Here is a 27,159-nt window from a genome sequence, read left to right on the forward strand (position 1 = left end):
GACAACGTACAGAAAACGACCAAACAAGTGCACATAGTTCTGTCCTTATTACGTACTCTTCCTGCCCTTCTCACACATGAAGAACAACTACTAGCATGGCATGACTGTTCAGCATGAAAACATATCTGACTTTCAAGGCATCTGTTGGACATAAAAAGCACAGACTGCTACATTCAACGGTAAGGTCTTTAAGACAAGGAGTATCTTTCCACATTGTAAGAGGGATCAACTCAGATTGAATTTGTTTTCCATAATAAATAAGCCAAGAGACTGCATATGTTCCATTTTCTTGGGTTCAGAACAACAGACTACAGACGAAAAGCATGTCATGGTTCTGCAGCTGAGAATTTCAACAACAGATCCTTCTCCACTACATGCCAAAGCCTTACACATATTGAAGCCTGCTGAAGCCAGATCAAAAATTATTTGAAGTTATTTGAAAACAGACCTCAGCCAACGAAGGCTCCTTAACTGCATCTGCACAATATCATCCACACCGAATGCAAACAGTCTTCAAATTTATTCCAAAACGCCAGTGAGGGCTATGGCCAAAGTCGGAAGGGTTTCATCTGCTCCCCCCATCACACTACACAGCAAATACGCCCCTCCGAAAGGCCGCTCTCAGTGTCTACCGAGCCTCGGGAAGCACAGACCCCTCCGAGCCCGCGCGGCCCCAAGTAACTGTCCCGCTCGCCCGGGCCTTGGCAACCCCTGACTCGCGGGGTGCCGGCACGGGCGGCGCACACAGCGCGCAGCTGCTCCCTCTCCCGCAGTGCGCAGGGCTCCCGGCAGCCGGCCGAGCCCCGGACCGCGCACGGCGGAGGCGGCGGCACAGGCGCCCGGGGGGTGCGCGGCCCCGCACGAGAAGGCCACGGGGCTGCCCGCGCGCCGACGGGCCAAGAGGCCGCTCCCCAGGGCCGCCCGGCCGGCCCCGACGCTGGAAGGCCGCGCGGCGGCCAGCCGCCGCCTGCCCCGAAGAACAGCCCGGCGGAGCTCGGGGCCGCACTGCCGCCCACAGGGCGGGGCCTCACAGCGGAGAGCGCCGGGAGCGGCTCGCCCCCCGCACCTGCCCGCGGGCCGCGCCGGGCCCGAGCCACTGCCGGCGGAGACGGGCTGCGCGCCGCGCTCGCCGCCCCTGCGGAGGGCCGGGAGCCGCGGGCTCCTCGCGAGCAGCGCGCCCCTGGAGGGCGGGCTCCCGGCCGGGCCCGTCGCTGCAGAGCTCCGCCCGCAGCGGGGACGGCGGCGGGGGCCGCGGCGGACGGGCACCCAGCCCGGCGGGGCAGAGCAGGGCGAGTGCAGCCGCCCCGCGCCAGCGGTGGCGGGGAGGGTCCGTCCGGGTCCCACCTGTCCCGCCAAGCACGCAGGGCTCGTCCGCGTCTCACCTGTCCGGGGCGGCTGCCCCCAGCCGCTGCCCACGAGCCCGCCGGCACGGGGAGGGGGGGGGCGGGGAGGAGCGCGCCCTCAGCGCCGCAGGCCGCCCGCCCGCCGCAGCCGCCGAGGACGAGGCCCACGGGGAGCGAAGGGAGGGGACGGGGCGCGCCGGACTGACGGGCCCGCCGGCCAACGGCTGCTGCGCAAGGGAGCGCCCGCCAATCGGCGCGGGGCGGGGCGGGAGCGTGCGAGCGCGCAGGCACTGCGCAGGGGCCGCCGCCGCGCGCAGGTGCGCCGCACCGCGTCGTCCCGGGTCACGATCGCTGCCTTCCGCGCTGGCGGCCTTGGGCGGCCGCGGGCTGAGAGCCGCTTGGCTCGGCTCGGCTCGGCTCGGCCCGGCCCGGCTGGTGAGGGCGGCGGCTCCCTACGGCGCGCCGCGCAGGGTCAGGGCTCTGGGGCGGGCCCTCAGCGGGAGGGGCTCGGCGGGCCTCCGCCAAGGCTGCCGGCAGGGCCAGCGTCTCCCCCGCGGAGCAACGTACTTGTGCCCCGGCCCGGCCTCCGGCCCGCCGCCGGGCGGGTTCGAGCGCTCCCCGAGGAGACGCGGCCAAGTGTGTGCTCAGAGACGAAGAAGCGGTTGTCCGTGATCTGCTTGCCACCTGCTGCAGCGCGGGCCGTGACTGCGCCCGCCCGCGGCACCGGAGAACATCTCACAGTCCCCAAACCGGGGTTCGGGCTCACGTACCAGCGCTAGTGCTGGAGCTATCGGACAGTGACGGTAATGTGTTCTTCCAGGGCAATTAAACAGGGCTTTGTGAGCGTCTTGAAGGTACTTGAGAGTGAGAACTGTTCCACAAAACTACATACAGCTCCATTTGCCACGGGTGGAGGAGAACGGAACATGCTAAGTGTTTTAACTCTTCTAGAACTGCTACAGGGACTTTCAGTGCTTGAAGCTACATGGCAAAATGAAGGCGTGTCGTTCTCTGCATTACAGCTTCTCTGAAAGCAATATTCAGAGGGCAGGTAGTCTGCAAGCATCACTATAGGGAAAATGTTTGCTCTGTGGATTGGTCGCTACGCGTAGGATTGCTTTCCGGTCCATCAGACTGAACTGGAGTTTTGAACGTGAGAGAACAAAAGCCTAGTGAGGTTACTGAGAGGGAGAGACTGTATGGTGTCCAGAATACATGTAGAAGTTGTCTTTCCAATCTCCTAGTTACTAATAAGTCTTCAATGACTATCAAGTCCAGAGCAGTTTAAACATCTTCAGGTACCCCAATTAAGCATGTATGAGCTTTCTTTCCAAAGCAGAAAGATTCAATTTGAGAATAAACTAAAAACAACTTTAAATATAGATTTGGGATCTGCTTGTGAATACTGATGCTCACAACTCCAATATCCACATCAAATGCACTATATGGAAAGATATTTTGCCTACATTTCCCTGCCTCAGAATGTCTGAAAAATTAGAATTAATTTCATATTAATCTCCAATCATTTCATAGGCATAGATTATTCTTTACTTATTAGAGTTTATCCTATTGGTACTGCTAAGCTATATACACTTTCCTCTAAAGCCTCTAGCATCAGCTCCCACTAGAGCAAGAGAACGGGATCCTCTGGCAAAATGTTTTCCACTGTCATATATCACTATGCCAGGACATTAAAACAGCACTTCATGGGCTATAGTCCTATTAAAATATATATATCTCTCACTACTGGTATTTCTACAAGGATTCAGAAAAAAAAAAACAAAAACAATTTGAAAGCTAGTTACCTCTTATCCTAATAATTATGAGATTCTAAGTCAGAGCTTGCAAACTGGTGCTTAACGTACTGCTAGGTGATAATGTCCACTCCCTAAATAGGTCTTGTGCCTTACAGCAGGACAGCCTCTGAAATCATGGATATAAACACTGCCCCGCTAAGAACAGAATTACTCAACAGCTGCTCCTGTTGACGGTTATCATAATAAAAGAAGACTGGAAACTTCTTTTTTAGTTCCAGTTTCAGGTTTCTGCTATGGAGAGCACCTTAAATTATCCCTATGTAACATATATTTAAAAAATTGCCAGCACCCTCTGGTGGAAAAAAAATGCATAGACAATTTAGGGTTGTGCTGCACTGAGTTATTTGAAAAGGTTGTCAAAATGCATAGATGAATAATGTCACTTTAGACAATGTCATTAGCCATCTAATTTCCCCAAATTTTAATGAAATGTTTATAGTTCAACTGACATGTGATTGAATATTTGATTTAGATTTTTCCTAAATCTATGCACAATACAATTTTAATATCCTATTTCATATAGTTAATGAAATGTAGCATCCATAGGATCAAGCTCCATTTTTCCTGCATGATTATTGCTGAAAGAAGATAAATTCTATTATATGTTATGTTCATTGGCTATTCTAGCTTCCCCTCAAGCTGTTTTCAACAAGTTTGCATTATGAAAAGTTAAACAATGAGGAGTGTGTCTGCATGTACACAAAGATCAGTTGAACAGAACTGTGGTTTTTAACCTAAAGCAATTTTTTTTCTTAGCCTTCTTAACATAACTTCTTTACAAAATCTTTGTCTTCTATCTCCCACTTTGCTAAAAATTGTGTTTTATAGCACCTTTTTAACAAATATTCAATCTCCGAGTCTGTTTTTCCCTTAATGCTGAATTCAGATGTGCCAGCAAAGATGAGGAAAGCTGAGGTATTTCAGAGCATTCATAGAATCAGAACGGTTCGGGTAGGAAGGGACCTTGAAAGATCATCTAGTCCAATCCCCCTGCCGTTGGTAGGGACATCTGTCACGGAGGTAAGTTGCTCAGAGCCCCGTCCAACGCGACCTTGAACACTTCCAATGATGGGGCATCCACAGCTTCTCGGGGTAACCTGTTCCAGTGTTTCACCACCCTCATTGTAACAAATTTCTTCCTTACGTGCAATCTAAATCTACCTTCTTCCAGGTTAAAACTGTTGCCCCTTGTCCTGTCACTACAGGCCCTGGTAAAAAGGTTGTCCCCATCTTTCTTATCAGCCCCCTTTGTACATTGAAAGGCCACAAAAAGTCTCCCCGGAGCCTCCTCTTCTCCAGGCTGAACAGCCCCAGCTCTCTCAGCCTGGCCTCACAGCAGAGCTGCTCCAGCCCTCTGACCATTTTTATGTCCCTCCCCTGGGCCTGCTCCAGCAGGTCCATGTCTGTCTTGCACTGGAGACACCAGAGCTGGACACAGCGCTGCAAGGGGGTCTCACCAGAGTGGAGCAGAGGTGCAGATCCCCTCCCTCGACCTGCTGGGGATACAGCCCAGGATGTGGTTGGCTCTCTGGGCTGCAGGCGCGCATTGCTGGCTCATGTCCAGCCTTTCATCCACCACTACTCCCAAGTCCTTCTCAGTAGGGCTGCTCTCAATCCTTTCATCCCCCAACCTGTATTGATACCAGGGATTATAAGTTATTATAAATAGCATTATAAATATCAAACCATCAAATGCATCAAAGATATACTGGCACTGGGGAAGTAAGTACAAAGAAGTACAAATTGACACTGAAATTGTCAGTAATTAAACTCAGAATTAATATTCCATTCAGAGTAACAGAACTTTGCATCTCGTAAGTGGTTTCTACTGTTGCTTTTTAATTCTACTATCCTCTGATATTTATTCCGTCCCCATTAAGGCTTTGCATGGGAATGGCCACATCTTTCCTTCCGCTGACTCTGCTACATAAATGGTAATTTCCAGCGAAGGAGATACATAGCAGTGCAGAGCAACATCCTGTAAATCTTTATATTACAAGAACATCTATACACAATAGCTAGAGTAGATTTAGAATGGTGGATACCCATAAAACAAAAGGTAAGTCCCTGCTTATAATATTTCTTCTACTTAAATTACAGGGACAGTTTAGGGAAGCAAGTTACACTATGTATGAAAGTAGGAAAAATGAACCAATTGAAAGTAGTTCTGATATGCAGTTCAGGATTCGTGTTATCTTAGATCAAGAAGTTCTGTTTGTTATTTAAAACGATGAACTATTAAGTAGTTTCAATAACCAAACATTTTTGTGTATGCATTTGTCTGCACTGCTTGAAACTGATTTGGAGAAAATCTTTTTCAGGCTTTACCAAGTTAGTGCTTTGGAAGTAAATTACTTTAGTTTACGCAATACAATTCTTTTACTGGATATCTCTGCTGAAACAGCCTGAAGTATTTTCCAAGTTATTAGGGACAAATTCTAAACAAGCAGGTAAGCTGAAGTTTAACCACACATACTGTACTATGGCACTAATTATTGCCACGGATTGCAACTTCAAACAGATACAAACTGCCCAAGGTCAATGGTGTATCCCTAGAGAGAACTAGATGAAGTTACAATCTTATGCAGCAAAAATGCAGTTTAAAGTTAGCTAGAAAAAGAGGAGTTAAGGAAAAACCTGAATAATTTCTAAGTGTTAAGTGCAAAGAATAGCAGAATTATTCTGATAGTCTAGAGACATTTTTAAAAATCTTAAAATAATCTCATATACACCACCACAATTTATCTTATTTCCACATCTTCATGTGAACAAAACAGACGAAGGGTCCTTTAAAGCCCCCAGCCAGTTCGCACAGGCAATTGACCTACATCATCTCATATCTGAGCACAGTGGAACTCCCCGTCTTTGTATCAGATTTTTCCTCTCTATAAAAGGAGAGAAACTAATCTTAGAAAGACTATTCCGATACTGTGAAGTCTGCTGATGTATTATGAATGGCTCTTGAAGTGATAGCCACTGTCTTTTACATGGTGTGAAAATTTGCTTGTAACATCGTAATTTCAGCTTTATTTGACTAGCTTGGCAAGTTTGCCTCATTAAACCCACAAAGACAGTTTTCTAATCTTGTTGCTTTGATCATTGTTTTTCCAGGTTTTTCTCTTCCAAAAGCCATTGTGTATCTTCACATCTAAGGGCTCCTCCATTAATCATAGAATCATAGAATAGTTTGGGTTGGAAGGGACCTTTAAAGGTCATCTAGTCCAACCCCCAATCCTCTGTTTTCTTACCGTCACATTTCACTTGCATCCAGCCAGGGTTACTGTCCTTTGCCTGCTTACTATGTTTTCAAACAGTCACCTTTGTACTTTCTCTGATACTGCCTCATACTGATGAATTCTCCATCAACCTTGTAAACTTGCCTCAAAAAATCATCCTTCAAAACTTTTCATTTCAGTGCCAGAAAAAGTCCACTGGGGGTGACTGCAAGTTGCCCCTCTGACCAAAATCCTTTTATCTTTTCCTCTCCTGTCTACAACCGTTGTCTTTTGTTTTACACAGTGCAAGACTTCTGGGGAAGTCATACAGAAACAGGTCTTTCTTAAACATGAGTCTGATCTATAGTACCACGGTGGTCCAGAGCTCCCTACTGCCTTCGTAAGCCTTCTGTTACACTCTCTCATACAGAAGATCATCCCTGATGCTATTTTATGCTTTTTTTTCTCTGATGCCAGAACTTAAGATGTTTGGCAGAAAGGGAGATCTCTTGTGGCCTCTCAGCATTATTAGCTCCTGTACACATAGTTCTTTTATATAAAAACAAAAAAACCCCTCAGTTTGCATGGTGACATAGAAGAATGAGCCTTCATAAAAGTAACTTTTCTCTAATGCCCTTGACCAAACTCCATTACATTCAAGGACAGGTGACCCAGACCAGTAGTTCTTCCCCCTGCGAGGCCAGGCTGAGAGAGCTGGGGCTGTTCAGCCTGGAGAAGAGGAGGCTGCGGGGAGACCTTAGAGCGGCCTCCCAGTGCCTCAAGGGGGCTGCAGGAAAGATGGGGAGAGACTCTTCAGCAGGGCCTGTTGTGACAGGACAAGGGCTCATGGTTTTAAACTAGAAGAAGGCAGATTTAGACTGGACATAAGGAAGAAATTTTTCACACTGAGGGTGGTAGAGCACTGGCCCAGGTTGCCCAGAGAGGTGGTAGATGCCCCATCCCTGGAAACATTCCAGGCCAGGTTGGCCGGGGCTCTGAGCAACCTGATCTGGTTTGGGATGTCCCTGCTCCTGGCAGGGGGGTTGGGCTGGATGGGCTTTGAAGATCCCTTCCAACCAAACTATTCTGTGATTTTATGATTCTATATTTGTATTTTGGTAATGCTACAATTTTGTACTTTCCAAGAGAATACAAATTTAAAATGTACTGGGAAAAATGCAATTTAAAGGAAAGAGTATTTTCTTTCATTAACAATTTAAGTTACTTTTATAACTCACCATACCACTCATGCTACAGGGCACGCCATCCAGATGCTGCTGCACACATTACACATGTATGTTGCTCGGATGGTGCCAAGACATACATCCCATTCTTACTGATAACCACATTTCCAGAAGCACCAGACGTACCACTTTTAGGTGGAAGAAGTTCCTTGTTACTTTCCCTTCCCCCAAAGCTCCCAGAAAGTTTGGTGCCCTTAGGAACAGTATCTGTTCTAAAGGGTAACTTGATCTAGAACTCCGTAACTTTGATTGTATGCAGCATGTTCGTTTTGCTTGACTAAAGGAAGTAATTCCCAGATTGCCCACTGTTGTGTAACATCTGTGCCAGCATCCAGTGGACAGACTATCTGCTGCAAACAAACCTGTGCACGTTTCGCAACTGTTGAGGATCATGTCAGCTCACACTCTTCCCAGCTCACAAGTCTGCACTGGAAACAGCTAAAGCTCTTTGTGTCACTGTCTGTGGACAGACACCTACGATGAAGGAAACAGCAAATACTTTCTGAAGGGACTGGTGAGCAGCTTGGCTCTAAAAGTTACCTGCATCAAGATCCATGGACACAACCTTGCTGCATCTTATTTCTAACCTTTATGGCTCCCGGACAAGATGAAACAATTCTACCACCCCAAACAAAACAAAACAAAACGAGACAAAACAAAACTAGCTGTGGAGGGCAGTGTAAGAACTATGCTATGTTCTGTCTCTCTGCTCTCCAGCTAAAAGCAACGTTACCTTTATTCCTCTCCTGGCAGTCACGTCTTGTTTACCCCATTCTGCGTTACTTGAGTTTTCAGACCTTACAAGCAAGGGGATTTGAGCAGAGGTTTGGCTACAATAGTCAGTCATTCTGAGCCTGCCCACAGGGCGTCTGGGGACCAGCCAGCCAGTAAAACCCCCAAACTGCAGAGCCAGCCAGGACAGCTGTAGCCTTCAGCTGCATTAGCGTTATAGAAACACACCCTTTGCTGCCACGGGAGCTTAAAACTCATTTAATGCAGTTTTATTATAGAACAGAAGTCTATCTCATACACAATGAAAATCTGGCAACAATGTTGAAAAATTTTAACCAAATTTAATATCAGCTGTGTTTTCATAAATATAGAGCAAAAGTTTTCTGCAAAATTCCAGTTGTCCCAGGAAGGGTAAGTCTGTCTCAGCAAATCAGTGATAGTTACAACTGGGCTGAGGACACATTAACTCCTCCAAGAAGTTGCTTGTTACAAAGGCACTGACGGAGCTGCCAGCAGCCAGCCGCTGTGGAACCAGGTAGGGCTGTGCCAGCAGCTGAAAGTAACTGGGCAGCTGCTGGCTGCCCGTCCTAAGTTCAAGCTCGTCGGCGAGGAGGAGCCGTACCCTACACTTGCTGACAACAGCATTAGCTCTCCTGTCACACACGGCATCACGTCAAATGCAAATGCTGCTGTGGAAATGGAACAGTGCCTCCCTACCCAACTGACTTGCCTCTGGCTTGGTGTTAGACAGATTGCCACCTCCCAGTCAGGTTTTTTTGTTTTGCTTTGAGAGTTGGACAAGGTTTTGGAGCACAAAACTCAAATCATCATCTGTTGAACTCAACAAGCAATGCTGGCAAAAAAAGAGAAACTTGAGTAGTTAGTCTCTAAAAATTTTGATTCCTAGTTGGTACATGAGTATTAAACTGCAACTTTCTATAACACTTCAGCAAAAGTATATAAATGCAAGCCCCTTAGTAATAAAATACCTACATGTAGACACTGACACCATAGATTTGCTCTAGAAGCATTTTAATTTACAAACAGCAACTCCCATTGACTTTATACCATAAAAAATGCAATTTACAAGCAAGAAACAAATTCATCAGAACAAAATAAAGCAGCACTGAAATATTCATGTCACAAATCTAAAAACAAAGTGAATACAAGAGTAAAATATCATTTGAATAAATATTTTTAAATTCATGCTATAAAATAATCCTTAATGGCAAGTTATTAATTGTTACAGCATCAGCTTAGCTAGCTTCATTTACTTCACATGTTGATGAAGTGTGGAGTTGTGAGGTTACCGGTTTGTATTGCAAGATAATGACACCAAGTCAAGTCATTCAAACTGTTCAATTATTTACCATGAAAAAGAACCATACAAATAAAAGTTATTTAATTATTTTTTTTTTTCACTCAGAAACAAACACTTGAAATCGTGCAAGAGCTCTACCTCTAAGCAGAGACAACCAGAGGCTTGCCACACAAGTCCCAGGGCTGAATCCATAGTGTGTGGAAACGGGAGAGACGGCAGTTTCTGGCATCTCCCACAGCAGGCGTTACTCACAGAGACCGGAAGCAAACCTGCTCAGTTACGGACACTTCACTTCACATCCCCCGGAGAAATACAGGAACACGTGTCCCAGGCCTACTTGTTTGTTTAGCATTTTTTAAAAAATGTAAACTTGTGTAACTTATGTTAATGCTGTCACAGGGATGTGCGAGTAGTACTAAATCTACAATATTAAATACAACTATTCTGGCACTTGTTAAAATATCTGTGAAATGTACACAGATTACAAGCGTTGAACATTTTGAATGACTTCACTAAACTTCCAATTCAATCACTGAGTATTATGAAATTTACAATTCATGAAATAAACAGATTCATATAAAGAATTTACATAATTCCCCAAATACTTTCAAATATAAAATTTAATAAATAACCCTGACCAGTCAAAAAGCACCATTCAAGGGTAAAATTCCCTTGGAAAATAGATTAGGTGTTGCATATTTGAGTCCCTTTCAGTGGTTTCATGTGAAACCTGTTTAGAAAAACGACAATAAAAGAATCACAGTAAACTAATAGAAAAATTCAAATAAGATATATATATATATTTTTAAAGGTAAAGCTCATTCAATTTTTTCCCAGCCCTTGATTTTTATTCCTGCTGTTCTTCCCGTAATTCAGCCTGAACATATTAAGAGGCCTCATTGTTTTGTCTAAAAGTGAACCAACGGCTGCAGCACAAACGAGTTTCTGCTTGGGAAGACCGCGTGAAGAACTGCCGGCTGAGGCCTGCAGTACGTTCTGCCGAACAGTGAACTGACAGCATCCTTTACGCTACTGAAAGGGTTCACACTAAAAAAGCAAAGCCAATCTTGAGGCCTTATTGATCAAACGGAACTTTTAATATACTGTATTTACAAAGATATCTTCTAAATTTATTTACAAGTTTAAAAGAACTAATATGGAAAATAACTGATTAAGAAAACTAAACTAGCTGTTTAAAACCACAAACATTAGCAAAGGTATAAAATCCTTTATTTTCACAGTTTGTCATAATAGGTTAAACATCTAGAGGAAAGGACACTGTCACTGCTTTCACATTTGTCTATAATTAAAAAGGTAGATTAAGAAGAGACTCAATTATGAACCAGCCTATATAATTTCATTATTTATTTTGCTCTCAAATATTTCTTCACATTTTACTGACTTCTGCATTAATTGTAGATGAAATGTGTAACAGCTCTGTGCTAACTTAAAACTGTACAGACAGAAGACACTGTACAGTACTTCCATAATTTGCTTAAAATAATACAGCTACTCTGTTTTGGTGGACTTGTGAAATGAACTTCAATTAGATAATGCGTCACGTTTAATGACAATGTTAATCCTGGCATACCACTATGTGACAAGGCACAATTTAATTGCTGTTGCCAGGTTTGAAGTTCGTTTTCTACCAGAGTCACACACTTTGTAAGTGTAAATGTAATGCTCAATGATGTTCTATGCTCACCTACCTATGCATCTTCTGAAGCACTGCTGAACTTTACAGTACTGTGTTATGGCTTGGTAATTACTAACACTGCTAGCAGTGGAAAGGGTAAATGGCATATCAACACGAACAGGAGCAAGCAGAACTTGCAAACTGCTGAACCATGATTTTGCAGAAAAAGCGATCATCTCCTGCCCCTTAACAGTCCCGTTAAAATGTTTTGAACCTGAACCTGTACAATCAAAGTTACGTTGGTTTTGTGTGTGGTTTTGTCAGAGACAATTTTGGATAAGTCACTCTTTGGTAAACTCAAACCATTTAAATACATTTACAAGTACAAAGAACTAGATTTCAGTAATGTTAAGATTGTGACACAGAGAAATTCAAGAAATATAAAATTAGGACCCATATCCTGCTATCCTCAACTCATACTTCCATGGAGTCACACCAAAGGCACCACAGCACAGGTCCAAGATAAAGGGTTAACAATAACTGTACATTTCTTGGATTTTGCATGTCTCAAACTTAACTTATCAAAACACTTTTTTTTTTTTTTCATTTAATTACTTAAAACAAACATTTAGGAAAAAAAAAACAGTATCAGAAACACCAACATGTTTCTAAGTGGGTAAACATATAGACCATCTTCCCTAGACACAGACATCATACTTTCCCTTACGGGAAACAAAAGTTCTGTTGTTGCTTCAAGGAGAGAAACATCTCCCCACCCCCTGCCTCTTCAGTAGGCAGCTTTAGCACGAAGAGACAAACGATGTGCTCAAGTGAACTGAGCCTGCTCCAGTGGAGCAGTGGGGTCTATGCTGTAAATCTGTATTTAGTGAAATGAATTCTTATTGCAGACTGCCACAATATTAAGAACTAGTGTCTTTAATAAAGCTACTGCACAAATATGCCCCAATTTCACAGGAGCCAAAAAAAGCCTTACAAAATAGCAGACCTACCTTTTTGCTTTTCCGCAATTTAGGAATGAGCTTTTATTTTTCCAAACTTCAGGAATTAAACAGCATGTTCATAGATGTATTTTCAGTATTTTCTAAACAAACATATGGCCCAATTATATAAACCCTGCATTTTAAAGAAGCATGTGATTAATTTAATTCTGTTCATCAGGTAGAATTTTACACAGTAGTGTTTGCCAGTTGATGCTTTTGAGGTCTCTTAAGCTATTGCGATTTTTTTTTTTTGTGGTGGTTTGTTTGTTTGGGGTGGGGTTTTGTTTGTTTGCTTGTTGTTGGATGGGTTTGTTTTTTTTTTCTTTTGCTTAACTGTTACCTTAGGTTTCACATTTTATATATTGTACTGACCTAAATGATGAAGTTAGCACCATATTATAAAAAACATTTGGTGAAACAAAAAGATTTAGAGTATTTTTAAAGTTGTTGGTGGTTCCTTTATGCAGAAAACAACCACTGAAAATAGTAGGGAAGCCATAGCAACTCTGTAATACTCACACATGAAATAACAGACATATTGCTCGAAATTCCCATAGAGTATTTGTGGGTTTTTCTTTATACAAAAAAAAGTACAAATTCCAAGTGCTGACATGTCACCTGGAGCTTTAAGTAGGAAGTCAATGTGCACCTGAAAACAGCTCTCTGTGAAGAGACCTATGAAAACACTGCTTGGAAATACTGTAGTTTAAACTCCAACATCTCTCTCAGGCTTCAACCAACCAAGAAGAGCGATGAAGTTAAATTTCATTACCTGGTATGGTTCTACAGTACGAAATGAAGGTAGATTCTGAGGCCAGTAAAAACACATTTAAAACCACAATGCTACTTTTAGGTTTGCTAAATTTTTTTTCGTGATTTTTTTTTTAAATATATATATATAGATATATATAGATATATCTATCTCTATATATATAAAAAGGTCAGCACCACAGGTTGTCCAGCTTGCATTCTAGACAACTAACAAAACCCCTCAACAGTTTAACCATAATTTAATACATTTATGGCATTTGGTTTACATATGTTATAAAGCAAAGCTATTAAAACAAGGTAATTCGCTTTGCTCACTTTTGCACACAAAGTAATAGTTTAATAAAATGAAAACCAAACAACATTCTTTTAAAACTAAAACCATTCTCCCAAAGTCCGAAGTCCTAAAGCCTAAACAGAGAGGAGACCTAGCAGTTGAAAGAGTGGTACATGGTATAAACCTTGACATACTTTTACATTCACCTCAACCAGAATAAGAAAAGTGAAAGCATTTTATATATATAAACAGACTAACTACCAAAAACGGTTAGTAAAAGCAAACTGATTTCATTGTGACACACGAATCAAAGCTATGATCTTCTCTCTCCCCACTGCTGTGTAACTCACTACCAGCAACATGATTTAGGAAATAAAATGAGGGAGATTACAGCTTCTTGGTGCATCCAGCTGAGCTGCCAATCTTATTCTAATATCCTTCTCCACTGGAATTTATGTCTTGCCAGATCAGCCATTACGGACTCTCTTCCTATCCTTTCCCCAGCACACTGTCTCTTATATTTTGAGCATCTTCAAAAGTAAAATAAACCCAAACAACCCAGCCTCCTTCAAAAACAAAGAATACTTATGTAGTCTTCTCCAGAAACCATTTCAAACTGATTTCCAGAAGGTCAGGAAAATTAATACGCTGTTATACTTGTACTGAAGATTACTAAGAGAATAAAAGATTTAAAAAATACATTAGTCATGTGCTTGTTTGTGTTGCACTTAGAATGTAATATTTTAATCAGATGTGTTAGACATTGCATGAATTTCCATACTAGAATCCATAGCTTCAGAAGCTGAAGTATCATTATCTACTTTCTGTTCCACAAATGCTTCTGTTCTGTCTGGAGACTCTACCCTGTTTCTCACTTCTGTTACCCCAGGGTGATTTTTTCGCAAATGCTGGTTTAGAGTACCCTGGAAAGGAAAACATTTTCCACAGATCTCACAGCGAAAGGGCTTGTCATCTGTGTGACCACGAATATGATACTCAAGTTGGTCCTTGCGGGTGTATTTCTTCCCACAATACTTGCACACAAAAGGAGTTATTCCCATGTGCAATCGCATGTGACGATCAAGGCTCCCTTTCTGGTTGAAAGACTTTCCACAGTAAATACAGATTAGCCTCTCATTGTATGGATACCAGTGACCTCTCGTATTTCTTTCCCGTGGACTATTTTCATATCCTGGGTTACTCACCATGGATTCACTGTCAGCCCCCTGCATAAAGCCCTGAACATCACTATGCAAGTGACCAGTGGATACCCGTTTTTGGCGTGCACGACCCCCTCTGAAACAGCTCAGCATTGATCTTGAAGGACTCGTATTGCTCAGGCTTCCGAAGGTTTCAGACACACCTGTAGCCTGTGATGAGGCATGAGTAAACGAATAAACATGTTGTAAGACAGACCCATAAGAACCAACATTTACTGCCACCACTTGCTCTCCATCCACCATTTCCGTATGATATCCATCATCACCAAGGGAAGAGCTATCAGAGCAGCTTGGCCTGTCAGACTTTTCCATTTTAACTTTCACCTCTGCAATCTGACTTTCCCTTACTATCAGGTCTCCTTGCTCATGATCACCTTCAATCTGAATCTCATATTCAGAGATACTCCCACTGCTTCCTCGATCTGAATGCCCTTCTTCTTGCAGACGACTACGTAGAGTTTTGCCTGGAGCAGCTTCCATCCTAAGATCGCTGCTTGCTGTTGACTGTCGCACCTGAGAGCAATAAGGGGGAGAGATCTCAATAGGATTGGCAAAGTAGCTGCTGTCTTTAACTCCGTTGCGATTTTCTGAATTTTCTTCAGCACCAACAGTGACAGAGTCAACATCACCAACACTGATCTTTGAATGAATACTCTCCAGTATCTGTGTGCATTTATCAATGACACACTGCATCTGTAGAAAGCTAGCTGCAGTTAGAAAACTAACAACATCCTTCAGCTGTAAGGACATCCTTCCAGTGTAACAAAAAGAAAGCAACTGTTCAAAAACATTGGGATTTTTAATAACTGATATTGATAAGCCACTCATGGTGCTTAATGCTGAATGGTCACGGAAATACGGAGAACTGGCAGCTAAGACAGCTTTGTGGGCTCGAAATGGCTGACCCTGAATATGCACAATTATGTCACATAGCTTTCCTTGCAAGCGGAGTTCGTTTAACTGGCTCAGAACAGTGTTGCTGTACTCAGGCACATCAAACTGAATGAAACTGCTGCTGTCCATTTCTACTGATGTAAAGAGTAATCTGAAAGAAAAATGAGAAAATTTACAACTGAGAACGAATACAGAGTTTTCCATTTCAAAAACAAATGCTTGCACATGTTGAAGGTTAAATTACCACATTGATCTGTTTCAGGTGCATTACAACAAAACAGTTGGTGTAAACACTTGATATAATACAAAAAGTAGAGTCTTAATCTACCCTTTTCTTGCACTTCTATATTTTGAATTATCCCTCTGCGACATTCACAATTGAACTGCGCATAACACACCAAAGGCGCCCTAGCACAGTCTATGTCCTAGAAGGAACTTTGCAATTTCACTCCCTGGTAAGAACTGCAGAACAACACGCCTGCCCTCACAAAAGAATAGTAATTTTACAGTCACTAGGCAAGTTAAAAACTTCAGAATCTTTAGTAGGTCTGCAATCTAGATGCTGCATCGATACTTGCAAGGAACTGCACTGTTAAATTGCCCAAGAATAAATTTTGGAAGGTACTTCATGCAGTTTGAAGAAAAGCCACAGGTGCATATATGTGTGTGTGTGCGCACATACACACAAGGATCTTTTAAGAAAACCCATTCCTTAGGTCTAGATATGTCAAATTTGTTTCAGAGGAGATCAATATAGTACACCAGTGGCATTTCTGTTTAAGCATTTGCCTCTGAGGAAAATAATCTCAATAATTATTTTTTAAAAGTAAAAATCGATCTTTCAATATTCACATCACAAAACAAGGAAGTCCTAGTGAAAGGAAACATTTAAGTGTGGACTCAATTCCAAACTGTTTACCCACTGTGCCAGAGGTTCCCAGATAATAAAGAATTTGTGTTGACATGCGAGGCAGCATTGGGAGGAAAGGGGTTTGAGCCATCTATGGACTTTCATTTTTTTTTTTAAATTTCCTTTTTGATATTTTTTTTTAATAAACCATGATGTGAACCTTGAAGCTTATCTGACACAGCAGTGATTTCCTAGCTAGAATGATCTGACATTTAAATTCTACCCTAACTCAAATGTCATGCGTACTCAAACTTGCCTGATACACTGGGAAAGGATGTTCCAAGAGACTTTAGAGGAATGTATAGATATCAGAACAAGATCTAAAGAAAAGCACATTACCAATTTTTCATAGGGTATTATCATAAAAAGCACACACACACACTTGGCCCCATGAGAGTGTCTCTCCGTAGCAGACAACACCTTACATTTCCAAGACTGGGCCCCTAATCAAGTGCCAAAAAAATCTTCAGGTTTTTATAGCTATTCTTGTTCTTACTAATGCAGAAGTCTGAACACATAATATTGCCACCATACCTGCTTTTCCAATTGAACAAACAGATCTCAACATCATCCATTGACTTCTGATGCAGGAAGCATGTCCAATGTATCACAACATACTAGTGGATTTTTTTTTTTCTATTTATGTCTTATGTTACATGCTGTAATGGGACATATGAACAATTTAAATCAAATTATGAAAATTCAGGCACTCTAAAAACAAAATCAACAGGTAGGATTATGATAAAAAGCCTACAAGGAAGAACTGGAGCTATATTAGCTGACTGTCACTTAAAACTAACATTCATAATCTTCAGAAATGGAACAACTTTTCAGCATAGAAACAAGACAGCAGCTTCCGGCCCTGACTAATATTATGTCTGATTTAGGAAACCGTCCAAAACTCTCACAGAGCATTCAAAATCCGGTTATCAGAGTTGCTAAACATGCTCTGTAAGCTACCAAAGTGTCATAGATAGAATGGGTAAACCAGACTTCATCTGAGTTGTTAAGTAAAAGCGGGGGAAAAGATGTTTTATACGCTCTTGTCTCTGACGAGGGAAAGAGGGACTCAAAGGCGGTTAACAGAAGTGGTACGACTGCAGCCATCTCTACAAACCTTGCTATTCTGAGCATCCCTGCATGTTGTGCAGAGAATCACTGTGCAAGTCCCTAGCAGATGCACCCACTCCATTGGGAAGTCGCAAGTCTCAGCAGTTAGGATACGTCTTTGTCAACTTCCATCTCATTTGACAGGGCAGCAGGCTTCCTTACAAACACATCGGTCACTACCTTTAATTTGTGGGGCTTATCAGCCATGCACAGATGCAACGTCAAGACATTCCTGATTAACCTTCTCTTTGCTAAGTGGAGGAAGAGCTTTTGTTGACTTGAAGTTACATGAACCGACAAGTTACCTAGGTTGAGGACTGTGTACAAACTACAAGACCAGTCTCCAACAGCAATAATTTGTCATTCCTGCATCTTTTTGGATCCTTGAGCTAAGAAATGAGATCTTGGTCAAGGCTCACTCAAATCCCATTAGAAATTACTCTTTTTTTTTTTTCCATCTAGAATGTACAGGAAGTTTGTTATGTATAGAAAGTGGCCTTCCTCCTTGCCCCATACTTCCCCAAGGGCTCCTACTCACCGAAAAGAAGAACAGCTTAGTTCTAGACAAAATATTAACATACAAATTGTCACCACTAGCACTAGTCCAGACAGAAGGAATGAATCGATAGGTGCCCAAGTAGAAAGTAGATGGACATTTTATGCCCTCCCATGGAGAAAATTGTTTTGATCATGGCATCTTAGCATCTTTAGACGAATTCATACACCCTAGGACATGGGCACACATGGAAAATGGAGTGTGAACAAAGAAAGCACGAGAACCAGGAAGAGAGGGACACCAAGAGGAAAGGGATCCTCAGCGATCCTTGCACATCACAACTCTGTTAGAACATCTAATTATCTCCATAGGCATATATTTCTGTAAGTAATTCTACATCCTTGTTCTCAGAGTTGCTTCATCTTTCTTTTGGGAAACAAAGAAGCTTATTTTCCTTAAAATGTTACGAGTAAACAACACAAATCCTAGTGGTGAGTGGAGAGGATGATGGAGTTAAAGGTCTGTAAGTCTGGCTGTCAGTGTAGCAGATAAACAGTAAAAACCAGAAATAGGGATGAAGGGAACATAGAGTATTGCTTTGAAAGCAAACAAACAGATCAAGTACACAAAACAGAGCCCAAAAAGCACTGGATGTTGAGTTTCTATACCCATCTGCTCTTAAGAAAGAAAGTGAACAAGCTACAGCACGCACTTGTTGCGACTACTTTTCCACCTCAGTTTCTTCCTTTGAAGACACACGGTTCCTGTGATCTTGAAAACATCTGTAGAAGGCTGGGGTTAAATAACAAGAATTTTGAACAGCAGCAGCACTTGGCAGAAGGGAACTCTTCTTTCACTTTCAGCCAAACTCTGAAATCTCTAGTTGAAAAGATCCTGGAACTGATGACGTTGCCACATTCACGAGTATGCAGGACTGTAGCAGGAACATCACTGAGACTGCCGTAATTTTGATGAAGTTAGAACCAGGGCACTCCAGCTTTCTTGCATCAATATGGGAAGGCAAGACCCAGGGAAAAATCTGGGCATTACACATGTGAGAGAAGCAGGCACCACTGGCAGTGTTTTATTGATGAATAATGGTTAGAAGAAGAACAATCTTATTTATTCACATAAATCCCCAATGTCACTAGCTAGAAAATAAGTAATCTTTAGATTATATTCCCATGTACAAGGTTTTATTTTACTTGTATAAAGAATAAAGTTAGCAGTTCCATAATCAAATTCCAGTAGAATTAATGAAAATTTGTTCAGCAGGGTACTGCACCATAACAATACTCAAGTATTTATCAATGCTGGCAGGCCAGTAGCTCTTTCAAGACAATATGATTTATGGTTGAAGAATTTCTGAAACAATCCTGGAAGATCACTACAGTTTGAAAAAGCTAGTAAGAAATCTCCAACTTCCTAACAGCTTCCTCTAAGTCAAAGTGTCTTCCTAACCTCTTCCCTTTCGAGGTGAGGCAAGCAGTATTAAACTGAAGCAGAAAGGGACTCTAAAATGCAAATTAACTTTGGACACATCCACTGTACGCTCTAAAGAAAAACGTTATCTCTACAGTTAACCAGACTGAGTTACCAAAGCAATGAGAATGTAATTAGTTTAATTCACATAACAATTCTTCACAGAATTAGCAGAGATGAAGCAAAAAAACCCCATTCTGTAGTCAGAAGTTGTGTCCAGTACCTTCCATGATGATTCAGCACATGGGAGGTAACCTGTGTTCTTTAGGTCCAAGACCACAGTATAGTACTTCAGAATGAAGACAATTTTGTTTGTTATACAAACTCAAGCATTTGAGGGGGTGGTGAGACAACTCATAGCAGTGTTAAGTGCTCTCATTGTTAAGAAGTAAGGCATTTTGTCTTGCTTTAGCTTTCGCCCCAGATTGTGGGATAGTGTAATGTTAGGTTAAAGTCCTGTAAAATTTGAGTCCACCTCTGGGCACCTATGAATAGGTCCTCTCTTAACATTCCTGCATAAGTATATCAAAGTATTTAAGGTTTGCACAGATATTATGGTTCCAAGAAATTGGCCGAAGGCTTTCTAGTTTTAAAGCACAGGCCAGAACTGGACACTAAGTTCACCAAATTTTAGCAGTGCTCTGTGTTGAGGCTCCTGTCTATTTCTGTAGGAGATGATCCAGTCATACTCAAAAGAATCGTATCAATTCTCTTTGTGTCTGTGTTACATTTATTCATGAGAGTCTTATACAGCAAATGTAGACCATAGTACGGATTTACTAGTAGCGCATCGCTGCCCTATGTCTTCAAACAAAAATGTTCATTGAAGTAACCTGTGAACATGAGAGTGATATGGATTTAACATTTCTCATTAGATTTCAAAAGAAACTTACTTTAAAAATTACATTCTATGAAAGCTCTTATTTCACTTAAAAAAACAAGAATAGATGGTGATAAAACATATTTGGTATTTAATTTTACTGACATCATACAGTAGCAGCAGGGAAGCATCATATAACTACAACATGAAGCTGTATGTCTGCCAACGTCGTATTAGTTTCTGCTTCTAAGTCTGCACCTGTTTAATTTCATTCACTCACTGATGTATGATTTGTCGTTCTCATAGACAGGTGAATGATACAAATTATGCCCATTTTAACTCTCACAAAGGTGTGAGAAAAGGTCCCTTGCATTTTCTTTAGTTAGCTCAGCAATACGAGTTCCTTGGGAAACAACACACATTACAAGTAATTACAGTTGTTCCATGTGTCTGAAAACAGAAATACATAGAAAAGTTAGGAGGAGCATAATGCAAATTAAGACTAAAACAAAAAAAAAGTGCTCCATGACACCAAGAATGATACTCCATACACTACTGCTGAGAATACAGAGAAAAAGCAAGAAAAGAAACAGGTATTTGTATAAATCAGTGCACTCCTCCCTTCCATTTTGTAGGATTCAGTATTTACTACACCATCTGTGAGAACTTAAGACATAATTGCAAAAATGTATCATCAGTCAAGAGATTTTTAACCTAGGAATGTAATCCTATCAGCTGTGATCACAAAAGTGTTAGGGCAAAAATCTTCATCACTCTCCCTCCTTTCAGTTTGCATTTGCCTGAGCCTTCAGATGACAGCGGCCACAGTAATTAACGCTAGCTGTACCAAAGACAAACTGCAATCAGATGTGTCACAGCCTAGGGACACTTCTAAAACAGTCCTCTTTAATTAATTCTTGAAAACAGGGAAGAAACTGATCATACAATCTTCTCCCAGTTCACAGCTCGCATAACAGTAAAGTATTACATTCTCTTTCAAAAGTCAACATATAGTGCCCTTGGATGGCCTCAGGTAGTGTGACACGCAGCACTGCTGCTTCACTGCAGATCTGGCCCCTGAAGTATGGCAAGCTTCCCTACAGCTAGAAAACAGATTTTAATATTGCAGAACTAAAAACCACTTATAATAATATAACCAGTAACATGTAAATATGTAGCATTGGTTTTTACACTAATTCTTCCTGAATTCAAGCAGACATTTTCTTAACGACTTTCCAGCCTGTAAAGATCATGAAGGAGACTAAATTATTTTATATTTATCTCAAGCTAGATTATAAGGTAGCACTGTTTTTTATAGATTTAAAAATCAATTGCACTAAATGTTTTTCCAGAAACACACACAATAAATAATAAAAATACAGCCATGCAGTCTGTTTTGTGGTCTATACAACACACTGCCAGAGACATGCTCCTGGTGACAGAAAATGACCATCTTAATGACACACTTCTCCACGTATTTATGCATTAAAATCATAAGGATACATAGGCATATATATTTATAAATTTCAAACAACTTATTTCGACCATAGAAAGGGTGATTGAGGGAATCTTTCCCCTTGATACCTAAGGGAACACTTGGAGCTTAATGGAAGGGATTTACAAAGTAAGTCTTTGTGTACTAACCAGATTTTTCTAGGATTTGACTGCACTACATAGAACTAACTTTTAAAAGCTCTCTATCGTAACATTTATCACACAAATCATAGCACTACAGTAAGCAAAAAAATGTTGAAAACTGTTCAGTCTGAATTTGGTCACCTAGATGTTACCTCATAGCAGTAATTCCACAAGCGCATGACTGTTAACTAAAACCAAAGAAGTTAATGACACAAGGCAATAGGCATCACGATTGGTGGTAAAATTGCGAGTATCTGCTTGACCACAGAAAGTGATAGTTTCATCAGCTTTCCTTCAAAGCTTCCCTTGAATGGAACATTAAACAAGTATGGACTTACTGCTCAAGTATTTGTCATGTCAAACACAGTCATTTCTTAAATCACTCGTATTTATACTCTTCTTTTGTGAACCCTTGGTTTCCAGGGAATTACAAAGCTGAATTCTAGAAGCATTATTATCCATAGAAGAATAAATCGAACCGCAATCTTTGTTTAGGGTGATTTGTATTCTTTGCTTTTAAACTCATCAAATATATTTAAACTTAGACACAATGGAGAGTGTAACTAGAGAGACTGCTGCACATAAAGATGAAATTTTGATATCTCAGAATAAGTTACTATCATGCACTCAGACAGAAGTTTAACAAAGAGTTGATATGCAGATCCCAAGAGTTGCTACAGCACAACAGAAAATTCTGTTAATATTGCTGTTGCAGCAGGAAGTTTCATTTTGTTTGCAGCTTCTCCAGTAGCGTACAATGCACATTATTTATAGCATCTTTTAGATCTACAGTGATCTTGAAACCCTTTCCAGCTCTGTTCAACACATCATTCTGTTAGATTCCCCTCTAACAGGTAAATAAACTGCCAGCATGATTAAAAACAACCAACACAAGCCTATGTTTACATATAGCCCCCCGCCCATACTTTTGTTAAGCTCAGTACTGTTTTGAAGAGTCTATAGTATAGCTGATTCCTGATTCAAAAGCCATCCAAAAAAACCCTTAAATGAGAACTAAGCTACCTTTCTAGTGGTCTAATAACAGAGTAATGCAAAAGTTATGGAGATGACCACATCTGTCAGAAAGAAATGGCTGTGGAAGTAATTTGTTCCTTTCTTAACAAAAGAGGATTTGAAACCCTCATTCTTCCAAATATTAACCATTCACAAATTATGCTACAGACTAAATTCACAAGGCATATTAAGTTTTGGGAAAGTTTGAACTAAGCGAAAAAAGTGCCCATTGAAATAAACGGAAATATAGACAGTTTGTCTTGAAATAGTGAATTATCTCTGTAGTACAGCATACAATAAAAGGCACATATGCCTTGTTATTTATCAGAAAACAGCTTTGAAAGTGAGTCTGCTTCACTTCTATTTTAGCCTAAAATACAGGATCTGTTATAGTAGTGGAGACTAACAATTTAAAACGTCATTACATTACCTTATAAAAATGCAGGAAAATCCTAGTTTCCTCAGAAACCGAAGCCAGTTAGTACAGGCTGAAATGCAGTTACTAGAAAACTCAGTTCTTGCACACTTTAGTCAGTAAATATCAGAACACTACAGTGAAAGCCAATGTCATTATTCCTCCTCTGCAGAGAGAGAGGCAACATTCTACTCAAAGTACTAAATATCCACAGTGAAATGAAGAGTAAAACTCCTATCTGTCAAGCAAGCACTCCTAAAGAGTCGCAGAACACAACCCCATCCTTTGCATGGGTGAGCAATAGAGTAAATCCCTACATTTTTTTCAGAAAATTTTTTACTAATTCAGACTTTCGTCTAACAAAAAGTGAAAAGGATTTATTTTTACCTCAACAACATTCACAATGCGATGAATTGAAAACCACTTGAAGGAGTGGTTCAAAATACAAAATATTCACATCAAAATAAAAAAAAAATTATGTAAGTATATACATATGCACACGCTAATATTGATAACACTACAAACCTATTCTCAATGCTTACTATGGTGCAGCAGGGAAATTATTGGAACTGCATATTTAGCATTTCATAGAAAAAAAACCGAGCAGCCTCTTATTTGAGCAAATATCCAAAGAAAGCAGTTGTGAAACTGAAGTCCAAGGGCCACCTTCGTCCCTTATTCTCAAATTGTCTTCCTCACAATTGCTTGCCTGTATGGAAGTGATTAAAAGAGTAAAAATGAAACAACTATTGACACATAAACAAAGTTTCACCCAATGACTAGAATCCTTAATACAAATAATCTCTAAATGTTGACTCTAGAACTCAAGTTACTATAAAAGCAGTTACAGGTATGTATCTATTTCTGAATACAGAAAAAAAAGTTACTAGAAGGCAAACCGGAGAGCCAAGATCAGCAGAAGTATTGTGTTAGACAAATAAAACAAAGGGGCACATTTATGACACATAGACTTAAACCAGCAAGACCTTACAAGTGATGATCACAAACTTTTTTGTGCACCAATTTAATAATATACCCATTACGTAATCTTAAATAGTTACCGTCCACTTTTCTGAATATCTGACAACTTTGAGATGTATGCCTTGAGAAACCACTATCAGTATAAAAAACCCCACCTGACAGCACGAGACTTCCAATATATATACCCACCCAGAACTTTACGGGACGGGCAGGGAGGGGAGGGGGAGAGGGCTTTTGTATCTTCTGCTATTACAATAATAAATTATTTGCTACCAGGGTAATACTTGCTTAGTAACATGCACTTGAATCCACTACTTTTTTTTTTTTTTTTAAATCTTAGTCACTCTTCATCAAATCATAGCTTTTTGGCTCCAGTGTTTCTTTTAAGCAATGAAGTAGGTATATTCTCTAGATATCAGTAACATTTTTTGCCGTAAATTTAAAGTAGCTCTGAAGAACACATTTCCACAGAATTTTCCCAGTCTGCTACATCTGACAGACTGAATACGGTGTAGCTCTCATCGAACAGGCAATGAAGCGCATGCATATCCCGATTCCAGATGTTGAAAATTCCGTAACATCTAACAACTGCAGGGCAGCCAGTCCTATGTCAGGTTTTTTCCTGGCAGCCAGGCTCTCCCATATCAGTGTTTCTGAGACTGTTCGGTCTTGTTCCAAATTCACTTTTAACTTTGGTTTATTCTAAAATAAATCCAATTCTGTACGCTATGCACGCCTGCGGCATTCTGAAGGGCCTTCTCAGTTACAGAGACGGGCGGCCGCTAGAATTTCCGACCGCTCTAACAGAACGGCCGCAGCTGAGGGGTCCCCCACCTTCTGGCACTAACACTGCAAACGGCACCGGTCCCGGCTCGCTCCAGCCAGCCGAGCCCACCGCGCCAGTTATCCCCTCTCTCGCTCGGGCTACAGGGGAGCAGGACAGCGAGCCAGCCACAACCCCCCGCGGGACGCGGACCCGGGTTACGCGGCGGCTTCTGGCAAGACGGGGCTGGGAGCTGAGCGGCCCCGGCGAGCCGGGGGCGGCCGCCGCAGCAGGGGGGCGGCAGGGGGGCAGCAGGGTAGCGGCAGGGCAGGGCAGCAGAGCCACCGCGCTCAGGCGGCCCAGCCTGGCGGCTCCCCCCGCGGCAGCCGGGCGGCCGCAGACCCGAGCCCTCGCCCGCCGGCACGAACCGCGGCCGAGCCCTGCGCGGCGCCCGGGCCGCCGCCCCCGCGGGGCCTGTCAGGGCGCGGGGACCCCCGGCCCCGGGAGCGGCCTCCGTCCCGCACGGGAGCGTCGCCTCGGCCCTCGGGCCAGCCGCCCGCTGCGGCGCGCCGGCCCGCCCGCTGCTCACCTGGAGCTGTCAGGGTCTCTCACATGGCGGGGGCCCGGCCCGGCCCGCTCCCACGGCCGCTTCCCGCCCGCTCCCACAGCTACTCGCACCCGGAACTGATTCCGCTGGCAGCGCTTCCGCTTCCTGGTGACGGGCGGCGGGCGGAGCGGCGGGCAGCAGCGGGCCCTGGCCGCGGACCCCGCCGGCCCCCGCTGAGGCTCCCGGCGGCCGCCGCCTCCCTTGCGGCTCGGCTGCCCCCGCGCCCCGAGTGTCCGGCACAGCCACACAGAAAGGAAGCTTAGAGCAGAGCCCCGCCCCGGGGTGACCTACCTACCACCTTTGTTGAGCAGTGTAAGCGAGGAATTGAAAGGGTCACCTGTGTTACCCTGTCCTCACAACTTGACACAAATTGCTTTAGCAAGCACACACATATTTTTTGAGCTTATCCTGCATATGTTCCTAGTTTAGGTAAGGCAAGAATTCACTGTTCTACCAGACTTGGTAAAAGTCAAGAGTGACTGGTGCCAGTAGATTCTGCTGGGATATCCACGTGGTCTAACTTGGGACATCCTACTTTGTCTTCTGGAGGCATCTTCCTCTCCCTATAAAACATACGGAAGACAGTCTTCAGAAATTAGGTGCTGAATGGTGATCAGATAAAAGCAGCAGCCTGGGGGAGCATCCTGAGCAGGGCATGAATAACAGAGTTATATAACAGGTGCACAAATGGTATTTGTTCGCTCATATCAAAGAAAATCAAATGACTAATTTTGAACAGACAGAATACTTTGAGCTTGTTCTTACGTGCATTTAGTAAGCGTAACCAACAGCAATAGGAAATGAATTTTCTTGTAACCATGTTCATGTAAAGTTGCTGAAGACTGAGGAATGTGATATACAAATACTGGTTTCTCCAGGAATTACCTGAATATGCTAATATGCTTTAAATGAGCTCTTTTTTGTTGTTGTTTAGATGGCTAGCATTACGCTGCTGAGTGAGAAGCATCAGCTATGACACTTCCATGAAGACTGAATAGATGGAGGTTGGACAAAGTAAATTTTTCAGTGAGAGTACCTAAATTTGGTCAGGGAGAGGAGAAATCCTCACAGGAAGATAATGGAAACTTGATCCTTAACACTTTTTCACAGTATGAAATTTCTTTCGTACTTTCATAGACAAGAAAAAAAATCTACACGTTTTCTGTACCTACTTCAAATTTACCTGTAGGCTTTTTGGACATGCAGTTGCTGCTTCTGTGAAGTGAGTGTTCTGGAATTTTTCTATCAGCCTGTACATTGTAACTTTTTGTGATCACCATTCTGCAAAAAAACCAGTTATAATAAAACCTGTTTGATATTTGGACTAACATGGGAAATAACTACCGAAGCACCAAAGAAACGGGCCCAGTTCCACAAATTCATCAACTTGCTGTGTTATAAAAATCAAGTTTTGCTTTAGTGTTTTCTTAGGCTAGGCTGGCATGTTCTCAGTAT

At 42.2% G+C, this 27,159-nt stretch overlaps 2 protein-coding genes across 17 annotated transcripts in view; both read right to left on the bottom strand.

Annotated features, from left to right (window-relative positions):
- RALGPS1 (Ral GEF with PH domain and SH3 binding motif 1) overlaps positions 1–1,488 on the bottom strand; it is a 111,768-nt gene extending 110,280 nt beyond the window's left edge. For all 5 annotated transcript variants that reach the window (XM_086763668.1, XM_086763667.1, XM_086763666.1 and 2 more), the window contains exon 1: positions 1,383–1,488. The gene's annotated coding sequence lies outside the window, so the exon portion shown is untranslated. The remainder of the gene's footprint in view (positions 1–1,382) is intronic.
- A 7,105-nt stretch (positions 1,489–8,593) lies between these two features.
- On the bottom strand, positions 8,594–26,963 carry ZBTB34 (zinc finger and BTB domain containing 34). 12 transcript variants are annotated; one of them, XM_086763673.1, is made up of 3 exons: positions 26,888–26,963; positions 16,913–20,736; positions 8,594–15,619 (listed from the first exon to the last, which is right to left on the bottom strand). In XM_086763673.1, the coding sequence occupies exons 2-3, from the start codon at positions 16,951–16,953 to the stop codon at positions 14,098–14,100; spliced, it is 1,563 nt and encodes a 520-aa protein (XP_086619799.1). In that variant the 5' UTR covers positions 16,954–20,736; positions 26,888–26,963; the 3' UTR covers positions 8,594–14,097. The 12 variants fall into 12 exon arrangements, with proteins under 12 accessions (XP_086619799.1, XP_086619803.1, XP_086619796.1 ...); XM_086763677.1 differs by having other exon boundaries at positions 16,913–20,299; positions 26,888–26,957; XM_086763670.1 differs by lacking the exon at positions 26,888–26,963 and adding an exon at positions 25,687–25,791 and having other exon boundaries at positions 16,913–24,062.
- Between the last annotated feature and the right edge of the window lie 196 nt (positions 26,964–27,159).

Source organism: Chlamydotis macqueenii, chromosome 20 (genome assembly GCF_036417535.1).
Source record: "Chlamydotis macqueenii isolate bChlMac1 chromosome 20, bChlMac1.mat, whole genome shotgun sequence".
NCBI classification, from domain to species: Eukaryota; Metazoa; Chordata; class Aves; order Otidiformes; family Otididae; genus Chlamydotis; species Chlamydotis macqueenii.

What these genes read in the sequence shown, in the direction of transcription:
- ZBTB34 (XM_086763673.1), bottom strand. Translation starts at nt 16,953, where the DNA reads ATGGATGATGTTGAGATCTGTTTGTTCAATTGGAAAAGCAG. An exon ending in TTGTTCAATTGGAAAAGCAG is followed by an intron (nt 15,620 to 16,912) that starts GTATGGTGGCAA and finishes TTTTTCTTTCAG; the next exon opens with ATTACTCTTTACATCAGTAG.